Below are 13624 nucleotides of genomic sequence, written 5' to 3' on the forward strand. Positions count from 1 at the left end.
CTGCGATGGAGCTCCGTATGCCACGGCAAACTGGCTGACACTGACGGCGGTGGTGCACAAATGCTGCGCAGCTAGCGCCATTCGACGGCCAACACCGCGGTTCCTGGTGTGTCCGCTGTGCCGTGCGTGTGATCATTGCTTGTACAGCCCTCTCGCAGTGTCCGGAGCAAGTATGGTGGGTCTGACACACCGGTGTCAATGTGTTCTTTTTTCCATTTCCAGGAGTGTATATCGTTAACATTAAAATTAACCACTACGCAAAGGTTTATCTGAAACTTCAGTATTAGACACAAGACACAAAAGCATATTAAGGACGTCAGTTTGAACAATAACTGATTCTGCTTGATTGTACCCATTCACATACAATGAAAACTTCATTCACTGTGGCATAACCTCATTACTAATGGCCAGTTCATCAAACAGTAAGTTACATTACATTAGAGTGAACTAATACAGTCCACTCACTCCAGTTAAGCGAGGGCAGAATTAACAGAAACATCACTTTATGGTGCCAGGGTGAAGCATTACCTTTCTAGAGACATGCTAGTCACATTTACTTGCAGATCATACAATAATGAACATGTCAAAAATGTCAGAAACCTCTGTGACAATTGCACACTCAACATCATCAAGCCACATGCTCCAAAATGACAAGTGTGTACTTTGCCAGATAGAACACGAGGCTACCTTTGCTGCTGACATCACTCGCCTCATGCACTCCACAGTTAACAACCTCGAACTTGACTCATAGCAAGGTAATTTGAAACATTTGGTCTTAGATAAGTTTTACATTGTGTGAACACATCGGTAGTTCATACTAAGTTATGAAAAATTTAGAATTATAGTTTGTTTCAATTGCTTAAGGGGATTTTTTTTCTGGCTGGTTTACTTGTTCATAAAAATATATTATACAGATGACACCAAACTGTAGACAAGTAGACAAATATATCTAACTTAAAAACATAAAACTTGCTACATCAAACACCAAAAATTATTTTTTAAAGAAAGTATGCCAGATACATTATAGCAGGTGTCAACAGGTGATATTTAGTGATTACACAAACTGGCAGACCTATTGCATTCCGTTAATGTCATCACAACATTTGTTGATATGTGATGGAGTAATGAAATATATGAAGGGACTCCAAAGTAAATTAAAAATTAGCATGCCAGGCCAAGTAACTTCAGCGCTTCAGAGCGACACGGATACACAACTCTGTTTTTTGACATAGTCACCAAGTCTCTGTGAACAACAGACGAAACTTCCTATCGGTAGTTCAGTACTTTAATGATAGAAATCTGCTCCTTAGTCATGAAACCATTCAAGAACTGATGTGTGAATATCCTTATCATTGAAAAATCTCTTTCCCCATATGTTCCTTCAGCTTGCCAGAAAGATGGAAAACAAATGTTGCAAGATGTGGACTCTATGGTGGATTGGCATCACCCACATCTGTATGGCCTCAGCCAAATTGTTGGTGCCATTTCACTATGATTGGACATGACATTGTATTTGATCCGCATACTGCCAGAATTTCATTGCGAATTTTGATTCCCCCCCACATGAAATACACTGACCTATGTACTTCAGCCCTGGAGTACTTTTCCAGTTTCCACATCATGTCACTCATACACTGTGCTGCATCTGTTATCCGTACCATGGCAGAGTTGTGACATCAGGACACCGAAAAGTGTACTATCTTCTGACAATGTGCCACTCTCATTGCATAAAGGCCTTAATGTGGGACGATATGTGTAATTACTTTTTGAAGCTCATGTGTATGTCTGTAGGCTATGATACAGAGTGGAATGTGCAGTTAAATTTTATCTGTGCTGTCAGGTCCCAACACAGCCAGCGCATGTAAATCGGGTCATATTCTGATAGAAATGCCAAAAGTGTATGACAGTTATGATGATATTTAAATATTTGTGCTGTGTGTTTGTCTCAGCTATTTAAGCTGTGCTGTTAGGTTCCAACCTAATCACAATCTCAGAAATAACTACATTTTCTGGAAAAGAAAAATACACCATACACCACGTGATAACGTCTCCCTGCAACTACAAATCAAAGTTATTGGATTTTTCTGCAAAACATTATACCAGCAATTCCCATATAGTGCATACATTTTTCATAATAGATACCACATCTGTGACAGTTTGTAATCTCTGCCAGTTTGCATTCATTTGAACTAACGCTGACGTTCAGTCCAAATTCATTCAATGATGTAAATATGAAGAACACTACACACAATATAGCTATTGTTAGGTTAGCAGTATTAGGAGACAAAGCGCTAGTGGCATGAATTGTTCTGACTTTTAATGGCCTCTGCTGCTTCAGAACTACTGAGTCCAGAGCTCAAGAAAGTTAACTGCGTAATTCTTGTAAACACTACTTGGAAGCCAGTGCCTTGCTACCATCATTTTATGACAGTTACAAGTACATCATTCTAGAATGAAATTTTCACTCTGCAGTGGTGTGTGTGCTGATATGAAACTTCCTGGCAAGTTAAGAATGCATGCCAGACTGAGACTCTAACTTGGGCACTTTTGCTTTTTGCTCCACTGACTGAGCTACCCAATCACAATTCATGACCTGTCCTTGCAGCTTTACTTCGGACACTACCTCATCTCCTCCCTTCCAAACTTAAACAGAAGCTCTCCTGTGAAATTTTGCAGGACCATCACACCTGGAAGAAAGGATATTGCGGAGGCATGGCTTAGTCACAGCCTGGAGGATGTATCAAGAATTAAATTTTCACTCTGCAGTGGTGTGTGCGCCAATATGAAACTTCCTGGCAGATTAAAACTGTTTGCCAGACTGAGACTTGAACTCGGGACCTCTGCCTTCCGCAGGCAAGAGCTCTACTGACTGAGCTACCCAAGCATGAGTCATGACCTATCCTCACAGCTTTACTTCCAACAGTGAGGAGGTAGGAGACGAGGTACTGCCAGAAGTAAAGCTGTGAGAACGGAATGTGGGTCATGCTAGGGTAGTAGTCAGTAGAGCATTTGCCTACAAAAGGCAAAGGTACTTTGTTCGAGTCTCAGTCTAGCACACAGTTTTAATGTGCCAGGAAGTTTCAAATACTTCATTGTTTTCCCCCCATTATCATTGTATCATCAGATGTGAATGGCGAGTAATTAAGATAACACGAAAGCAGTTGCAAATTAACACTGTAAGCAGAAAATGGGAAGGAACTGATAAGAAATATCTTAACAATCTAAAAATATTCATTCTGAGGATTTAAATGGGGGGGGGGGGGGTTATACTGTAATTTTGTCCATTTTGGCATTATTAAAAGACATCGCAAAAAATTACATTGTATGCTTAAGGCATGTTATGATACACATAGAAGTGTCAAAAGGATGGCATGTAGTTCTGCTCCTAATAAGAATGCAACACCACCATAGTAGGTATGGGCATAACAATTACAGATGCAAAGTTCTCTCTGTAGAATAGATAAAAGTGCAACTTGTGTATCTGGATTTTGTCACCATACCTGCGTACACAGTACAGTAAAATGTATCAGCAAATCTTTTAAAATAAAATCACATCAGCATCATGAAATAAAATAGGTTGAATGTTAACTTGATTCGTGTTTCCAGTATCACATTTCTTTTCAGAGGAATTTCATTTGGTAATTATATACCATATATGTAAAATTAGTTTCACCAGAGAACAGCCAATATGGTAATAATTCTTAACTAAACAGTTATGCAGTATGAAAATTACAAATAAATTCATATTCATTTGTGTGTGCATGTGTACGTGTGTGTGAGAGGGAGTGGGGATTGGCAGAATTTTCATCACCCTGCTCCACTCCCACCCTTTTTTTTGTCAGTGAATTATACTGAATCTGATGAAACCATGTAGCACAACAATGGGTAAAAAAGATCATTTCCTCAACTTTCAATCAAACAAAACTATTATAATACACAAAATTATACTTCTCAATGCAAAATCAAAATAAAAATGTCCCAAAGCATCTTCATCAAAACTAAGTTATACCTCAACCAATCCTGATTTAAATGTTAAAATTTTTGCAAAATTATCAGATTGTTCGTTAAATGTATAAAATGTTAAGCAACAGCATGAGTCAGTGTACATTCGGAATAATTGTTTGCATTGTAAATTGACAGTTATTATCACTGAAGTACAATACTTCTGCTCTACTTACAAAATAAACGCCATTATCAGAATCACACTAAGATAATCTAAATATCAATACCTAATTAAAAGACACAGTACAGTACAATCAGTTAAATATATATAATCTAGAGAATATTAGACATAAATTTATTTTATTACTTCCATTTAGTGTCATGCTGGTACTGATATTAATTTATACATGTCCTTTTACTTTAATTCCCTTTTTAAATGCTAGTGAAGTCTTAAATAGTTGCAGAGACAGACATCATCATCATCATCATCATCATCATCATCAGCTACTATGTTGGTTCACATAGGCAGCTATTTCAGAATTGTTCTGAGTTGTGTCCTGATAGCTTCTGTGACCTCTGAAGTGACTCTTATGTTAATTATATTTTATTAGGTATATTTCCAATACAACTTGAGTAATTGTGCAAGCTTAGTCAGTGATCTCAGAAGTGTAGGTTTGCTTTCAGGATAGCAGCTGTTGATAAAATTCAACTTATAATTTTTATGTTTCAGGTCTCTGTCAGCATTTCCGTTGGACATGAAAAGTGTACTATGAAGCAAGAGAAAAAAGATGGTTTTAATAGGGACGTAGAGGAAAGGGTAAGTGCTTGATGTGTCAAATTTCCATGTGATATATAATGTTAATTAGCATACCAGCTCATTAATTGCTGTGTGCAAGGTTTTTCAAATGTAGACGGATCTTCATTGGATTTTGTTTATTAAGATGTAAGATTAAAGAATGAAACAAAAGAAAATAATATTTTGGAAAATAATAGCTCCACTTTTTTAGGCATTTGTGCAATCAAATGGGAAGTTTCTTGTATTCTCTTTTGTAAAAATTACAAAAAGATATATGCAGCTAGTTACACACACGCTGTGCCACACGATAATTGTCTTGGAGTCACTATTCTTTGATCAATTCCTGAAGTGACCCTAATTGGTGGAAATCAAGTGGTGATGAGTCAACTGAAATATGAAAAAGATATTTGGATGCATCCCAGAAGAGTTCTGTCAACCTATGCTTTGTGTGACTGCAATAGGTGTTGTATGGATGGTCACTTCAGGGAAACTGCAGTTTAAACATGGCAGATGTTCCTAAACAGCCAAAGTATGTGGTGCAGATTCCTTTGGTTGGCAACATGACATAATTTTCTGCCTGCTTACTACACCCCTCCCCATATTCATCTAGTTCTCAGCCAAGCTGATACCACTGTTATCCATCCAAGCCTTCCATGGTGCTGTGCTTGAGCAACTGTGAAACACAAACAGCAATATTATATAGGGTGCAAATCATATGTAACAACAGGAACTAATACATAAATAAAAGATCACAATCACAATTCAGTCCAAGTCTCAAACTTTTATTCTTCTTGTGATCTGCTGACGTCTTTTGGTACTGTCTCTGCAACGGACCTTGCCGCTGTAATTTATTTTTGCAATAACAGTTACAGTCAGTTTAATATGATTTATTTTGTTTATTAACGACTTCATTCTGGATTAATTTTCCATTTTGTTTCATCGAAATGTCACTATTATGTTCTAAAGCTGACTAAAATCTGGTAATGTTTGTACCCAGTATTGTAATACGTGAACAGTGACTGAATTTCTCATTTGTAACCCACTTAGTAAATCATTACAGTGTCTCATAATCAAATAAAATATTGATCTGGGTTCAGAATAAACAAACATTTTTTTTTTTTTTTTTTTAAGAACATCACTTCCGCTTTTGAATGTTACCTTCACTTACAAAGCAGCATTAATGTTTGTAAACAGTATCCATACATGGGTGAGCAGTTTCATTACAGAGCTGTTCAAATACAAGAAGATTTTTAAGATGATACAATTTAGTGCTGTTTCTGACAGTGTGTTTCACAAAACTGTCAAATTTTAAACAGACCAATTGGTAGTTTCTCGCGTATTCATTGCACCAGTGCTGTGCAAGTCAAATGTCACACATCATTCAAGCAATGTTGGTGCTGTATAGAATGCTCCAGTGTATCGGGAAAACTTGAGTTTTCTCGAATCTGAGTCTCGATTGCCCTTCTGAATTCTTCAAAATATATCTGCACGTGACTGTAAGACGACTCCTTGATACTCCATCAAATAACATAAAAATGTTAGCATCATCATAAATAGTTTCTTCTCCAAATATAAGATGATCCTGTATTTTTTGAATGACAAATTTAGGAAAAAACTTCATTTTATAATTGGATAAATATGGCATGTGAGGCCTTATGTTGTGGTTGTCATGAAATACCTGATCTCTGATGTGAGATATTGAGGTGCATGTACAGCGAGGTGAAGAACTAGACATAGAATGTGGTAACCATGTAACTTGTCTAGTGGCAACAATCCTAAGTGGGTGTATGAATCACTGACGTCGTAAATAGACAGATATTGCAGATGTAACATACACAAGCAGTCATGGTCGGTTGTAATCTCTTAGAGTTTTTGCTAGTAGTTTCATTTTATATCACTGGCTAAGTAATCAAAAATTTTAGTTGCAGCAGTGTGCACTCTCTCTCTCTCTCTCTCTTTTTTTTTTTTTTTTTTTTTTTTTTTTTTTTTTTTTTTTTTTTTTTTTTTTTTTCTCTAAAGACAACCTTAATATGGAATAATCAATGTCAATTTTCCTTCTGGTGTTGCCATTATTTACACTATTGTCAGGATGCCCAACTCCTTAAACGGATGTTTACAAGATGCTCATGGGTGAGCATCACACATTATTCTTGCAGCACATTTATGACCTGTGAAGACTTCCATTCCTAAAGATGAGATACTCCAAAACAGTAGTCCATATGACAATACTGAATGAAAATTTGCAAAATATGTCGGTGTACCGATTTGTCAGGATTTGCAATGCCAATGCGGTTGAACTGAGTTGTTTTAGGAGTTCCAAAATGTACTTTTTTCCCAGTTTGAAGTTTCCACCTTATGTATTATTTTCTCATCATGTGTTATACTTATCATTGGTTTAGCACCCCTAGATGTGCAGAGCTGAGTATGTTGTGTCTTTATAAAATTGAGAGTGAGACCATTTGCAGAAAACCAGTCAATGATATTTTTAGAACATTATTTGCCATTTCTTCTGTTTCTGTATGTATGCTTTGATAGATTGCAGTACTAGTGTCACCTTCAAAGAGAACTAATTCTGCTCGTTGTATGGTAGGTGGAAGTTTGTTTACATAGATGAGGGACAATAGTGGATCTAAGATTGAGCCTTGGTGAACCCCGTATGTCATCTATCCCCAGTCAGAATAATGTCCACAGAATACATTGGTTGTATTACTAGGCACAGTTTTCTGCATTCTTTTGGTTGGATGTGATATTTTCTATTGGTTGGCTATACCATAAAACTTAAATTTCTCTATGGGAATACTTCGATTCATACAGCAAGTGCCTCGGAAAGGTCATAGAAAATAACAACTGGCACTATTTTACTATTTACTATTTAATAACTGTAAAATTAGGTGAGTGAACATGTAAGTGGTATTCCCAGTAGAGCTCTTTTGAAATCCAAACTCTAATATGGTGATGATATTATTTGCTGCTAAGGTGAGATACTATTCTAGAATACATAGTCTTCTCAGAAAATTTGGAAAATGATGTCAGCAGTGAAATGGGTCAGTAGTTATTGACATCTCTCCTATCCTACACCTCACAATGGCATATTTCAGTAACTCTGGAAAAATTCCTTGAGTTGGTGATGCATTACATATTTCAGATCAGAGTGGGCTTACTGTATGGGAACAAAGCTTCACTACTCTATTGGAAGCACAATCAAAACCAATTAGCTTTTATTTTTGAGAGAATATGTAATTTTCCTAATTTCAAAAGGAAAAGTTGGTGATATATTCATATGATTGAATTTAATGACAGTTGCTTTTTTAACATACTGCTGTGATTTTTTCTTTGAACTGTTTGGTCCTCTACTTTCTACTGTATTTAAGAAATAATTATTAAAGATATTTGCTATTTGTGACTTACCATTTATAGCCCTTCCATTCAGTTCAATAGTGATGTTATCTTGTCCTGTGGCAAGTTGTCCCATCCCTCATTTCACTACATTCACTATAGCTTAAATATGTTGTTGAAATTGATGATTACTGACATAATGTGCATGTTATTTGACCTTATGATAACCTTTCTTTGTAATTCCAAGTAATTTTTTGAAGTGTGCAACTACTGCAGGGTCCCTGCTTGTTCTTGCCACTAGATACATTTCCCTTTCACAAGATACTTTAATCCCTCTAATGATCCCCGGTTATTTACATGGCTGTTTAATTTCCTTTCTCTTAGTTTATGCAGAAAGTTGGTTTCAATTAATGATATGAATTTCTCATACAATAGATTAAAGTGTTTGCATTCATTTCACTATAAATTTCATCCCAAGTCATCTCTTGTAAATTAATTTGAAAAAATTTGTCCTGGTGTCAAATTATTCAAACTGATTTTCACTAAGGAGTATCCATACTGTAAGACACTAAGTTATTTATCCTAAGTAACTGTGCATAGTGATCATAAAGAGCAGTTGTTACTGGGTAAATAGGTATTGTTTTGCTTTGAGCTTCACTAAAGAAAACATTATTAGTTAATGCCCTACCGTCTTTATCCATCCTTGTTGGAAAGTTAATTACTGAGACCAAAATAAAGTTTCCAGATAATTTTTTCTATCAAAATACTTAGAAAATCTACATTGAAGCCACCTCAGACTATTAACCGCTTGTTGGTGTCTTACAGATAGCCTAGTAAGGAAACCAAATTCCTTATAAACAGTTCAAAATCTCATTGTTGGGGAATAATATACAGCTAAAATTAAAAGTTAACTATTTTTCAGTATTAATTCCCAAGTACATACATCTGCGTGCTGATCGGCATAAAATCTATGGTTCTTAAAGTTTTTGAACTTGTGTTCTGTCTTAATTTATGTAATAAATCTTCATTTTCCCATATTAATTCTGCCTGAGTAAGCTGCTAGTTGTAATCTTTTCTATGTAACTTATCTAATCCTGTTATTATGTGGTGCTCACATAGGCACAGGATATCTATCTTGTCAGAGCTCTCTCAATTTTCCAAACAGACAAGAAGCTCTTCTATCTTTTATCTCAGCCCTGTAACATTTTGATGAAATGGGCTAACTTTACTTTTCTGTGCATTATTAAGCATTTTGCGGAGCTCTTCTGTTGTTCTGACTTCTTTCAAAACAGGATGCCTGAATCCTGATTTTAACCTAAAAAAGGTACCTGCCTGACACATGTAACCGCAAGATTCATGCTTTGTGTGATGATGACTATCCTCTGGCAACATACACATTTATCACATATTGCAGCACAGATTACATACTTAAAAGTATAATTAATTCACTGAACACACTTTAAGCTACAATAAGTTTCATTATTTGCGAGCTGCAAAAATTAGGCCCACAGTTTTGTACTTCAGACATATGATATAACATAAAAAGTTAATTATTTCTGCCTACAACAAGAACTCAGTACTTACTTAACTTCAGTATCTGTTAATTAACTTAATCGCAGTAGAGTGTTATGTAAACAAACTACTAGTGCAGGAGACTAGGTAGGAGATGAGATACTGGCAGAAGTAAAGCTGTGAGGATGGGGCGTGAGTCGTGCTTGGGTAGCTCAGTTGGTAGAGCACTTGCCCATGAATGGCAAAGGTCCCAAGTTCGAGTCTTGGTCCGGCACACAGTTTTAATCTGCCAGGAAGTTTCATATCAGCGCCATTCTGCTGCAGAGTGGAAATCTCATTCTACTAGTGCATATGTTTCTAAATCAAACAACTTAACATTTACACAAATTTCTGGAAATATGAACTTAGTATTGGATGGTTATGCTCTACTCAAATTGCTGGAAAGAAAAAAAGAACAATGAAATGAGATTCTCTAAGTTAATTGCATCAAAACATAAACAAAAATATGACTGCAACCTAAAGATATTTTCACATTTACTGGAATAAAACAGAGAGAAAATTGATGCCTTTAATAGGAAGCTAAAAACCCACACTAATATACATACAATACCGCTCATTAATTTCACTACACCCTGGTATTTCAGATTCACAACACAAATCCACAAACAAAGCCACAGCTGCAAAATACTAACACGAATTCTTTACAGACAAATGGAAAAACTAGTAGAAGCCGACCTCGGGGAAGATCAGTTTGGATTCCGTAGAAATACTGGAACACGTGAGGCAATACTGACCTTACGACTTATCTTAGAAGAAAGATTAAGGAAAGGCAAACCTACCTTCCTAGCATTTGTAGACTTAGAGAAAGCTTTTGACAATGTTGACTGGAATACTCTCTTTCAAATTCTAAAGGTGGCAGGGGTAAAATACAGGGAGCGAAAGGCTATTTACAATTTGTATAGAAACCAGATGGCAGTTATAAGAGTCGAGGGGCATGAAAGAGAAGCAGTGGTTGAGAAGGGAGTAAGACAGGGTTGTAGCCTCTCCCCGATGCTATTCAATCTGTATATTGAGCAAGCAGTAAAGGAAACAAAAGAAAAATTCGGAGTAGGTATTAAAATCCATGGAGAAGAAATAAAAACGTTGAGGTTCGCCGATGACATTGTAATTCTGTCAGAGACAGCAAAGGACTTGGAAGAGCAGTTGAACGGAATGGATAGTGTCTTGAAGGGAGGATATAAGATGAACATCAACAAAAGCAAAACGAGGATAATAGAATGTAGTCGAATTAAGTCGGGTGATGTTGAGGGTATTAGATTAGGAAATGAGACACTTAAAGTAGTAAATGAGTTTTGCTATTTGGGGAGCAAAATAACTGATGATGGTCGAAGTAGAGAGGATATAAAATGTAGACTGGCAATGGCAAGGAAAGCGTTTCTGAAGAAGAGAAATTTGTTAACATCGAGTATAGATTTAAGTGTCAGGAAGTCATTTCTGAAAGTATTTGTATGGAGTGTAGCCATGTATGGAAGTGAAACATGGACGGTAAATAGTTTGGACAAGAAGAGAATAGAAGCTTTCGAAATGTGGTGCTACAGAAGAATGCTGAAGATTAGATGGGTAGATCACATAACTAATGAGGAAGTATTGAATAGGATTGGGGAGAAGAGAAGTTTGTGGCACAACTTGACCAGAAGAAGGGATCGGTTGGTAGGACATGTTCTGAGGCATCAAGGGATCACCAATTTAGTATTGGAGGGCAGCGTGGAGGGTAAAAATCGTAGGGGGAGACCAAGAGATGAATACACTAAGCAGATTCAGAAAGATGTAGGTTGCAGTAGGTACTGGGAGATGAAGGAGCTTGCACTGGACAGAGTAGCATGGAGAGCTGCATCAAACCAGTCTCAGTCAGGACTGAAGACCACAACAACAACAACAACAACAACAACAACAACACAAATCGAATGTTATTTCTCACAAAATATAATTATATTAACTTCCACATATATAACACAATCTCAGTCATTATATTTTACTTTCATCAAAGTATCCTTCTTTGGATTTAATGACTGCCTCACAAACTCAGAGCATGCGGTCAATCAGTTTTTGTAGGTTTTGTGAATCTATATGATTCCACACATCCTTAACAATATTCCAGAGATGTTCCTTGCTGGATATATTAACTTTCCTGATATGTCTGTCCACTTCATCCCAGATCATTTCAATGGGATTACAATCGGGGCTTTAGGACAGCCATACCATATCTTTCAGTACTTTCTGTTTTTCCTTTAATGCAATGTATTTCGTACAGTATGCCGACCGATGTTTTGGGTCATCATCCTGTTGTAAGGTGAACCCTTTCCCTATTAAGTGCAGTCCACTTCGTATTGCATGATACTGAAGTATGCAGTGGTACTGCATCTGATCCATACATCCTTCTATTTTCACACTATCACCAACTCTATCTCTGGCAAAACATCCGCAAACCACACTCGAACCTCCACCGTGTTTAGCTGTAGGTAGAATACACTGCTGGCTACCCTTTTTGATACAAGTTGGCGAACAAATATTCTCCTTAAATATTCTCCTTCTGGTTCCAAAACTCTCAGACTTTGATTAATTGGCGAATAACACCTTTGTCCACTCTTCCGATGTTCAATTACGATGTTTTCTAGCCCATTCAAGTCTCTTCTGTTTATTTATGGGACTTAGAAGGGTTTTTCTTGCTGTGACACATCTTTTCAAGCTGGCTTCCATCAATCTCCTTTTTACTGTTGCAACAGATATTGTTGCCGTGTTCATTTCTATCAATTATGCACAAATTTGTGGCACTGTTTTGAATCTGTTTCTCTTACTGGTAATTCTGATATATTTATCATCACTTTTAGTTGCTTTATGAGGTCGTTCTGGTTGTGGTATGTCCTTATTGCTAACTGTTGTCTTTTGGCGGTGAAGGGTGTATTACCCTCCCGTTATAGACAAACTACAATGTTTCACAATTTGGCGAATAGATAAATCTGCTTGGCTAAGTGCTACAATTGCACCATGTTTTTCTGTGGATACCTCCACTTGTGGAGCCATACTAGCGATGTGCACACGTCAATGTTGGGAAGGAACTGACGTGCAGGAACCACATGTTATGTATCGTAGCAATGCTTGCTGTTCACTGCGGACATCCCATCACTGCAGGGAACAACACAGGTGCACCAAATGCAACGTCTGTTGGCAAATAGGTAAACAAACATATCAGATAGGTACATAACACTTATGTACACTACATTGTTTATTGGATACTATTGTATCTGTTGTATCTCAATGGCCACGAACAAAAATCGTGACATGTGTACAACTGTTGTACTATTGCTTTTCTTCCTTAGACCTTATCTACAGGGATCTAGATGTCATTTGTTGGGTGTATTGAGATTAATGAGTGGTAGTGTATTTAATGGGTAATATGTACTAAACTAACTTTTATTAAAACCCAAATAACTTACCTTTATGATATTGCAAAAACTCACGCGTCTTGCCTGACATAGGGCTGCCAACTACCTCACTCAATGAATGGCTGCCAACTCTCACCATTATTGTTAAACTGCATGTTGGAAAAAATAATACAAGAATGTCACAAGTAATTGAAATTCAGATTACTACTTAAACTTTTAAGCATTGAAACTAAGAAGGATGATGCTGGTTAACTTTTGCAAGTGATAAAGTGATAGTAAGGTATGAGTTTCAGATGGAAGCAACAAAAGGTACCCTTGTGAAAGATTTAAAAAAAATCCAAGGAGGGTGCAGCTGCCATCCCCTAACTTGCGCTGGATACTCCCTTGAATCAGTAGGAAGATAGTATTGTTTGTTCAAGAGCTGATATATACAATGTGTTAAAACATTTACTATTTACCTTTCGTTTTACTGTAGAGCATACTTCCCCTTTATGAGGCATGTACGCTGTGAAGCTCAGCATTAGAGTGTGTAGATTTCGTAAGAAAGATGGAAAGGAGCTTTTGGAAATAACTCTCACATGTATTTTATCTTGTT

General features: G+C 36.7%; 1 protein-coding gene across 9 annotated transcripts in view; it reads left to right on the forward strand.

Annotated features, from left to right (window-relative positions):
* LOC126183366 (uncharacterized) overlaps positions 1-13624 on the forward strand; it is a 505494-nt gene that overhangs the window by 223085 nt on the left and 268785 nt on the right. For all 9 annotated transcript variants that reach the window (XM_049925289.1, XM_049925286.1, XM_049925287.1 and 6 more), the window contains exon 11: positions 4673-4759. In XM_049925289.1, coding sequence (XP_049781246.1) covers positions 4673-4759 — 87 coding nt within the window. The remainder of the gene's footprint in view (positions 1-4672; positions 4760-13624) is intronic.

This window comes from Schistocerca cancellata, chromosome 4 (assembly GCF_023864275.1).
Source record: "Schistocerca cancellata isolate TAMUIC-IGC-003103 chromosome 4, iqSchCanc2.1, whole genome shotgun sequence".
NCBI lineage: Eukaryota > Metazoa > Arthropoda > Insecta > Orthoptera > Acrididae > Schistocerca > Schistocerca cancellata.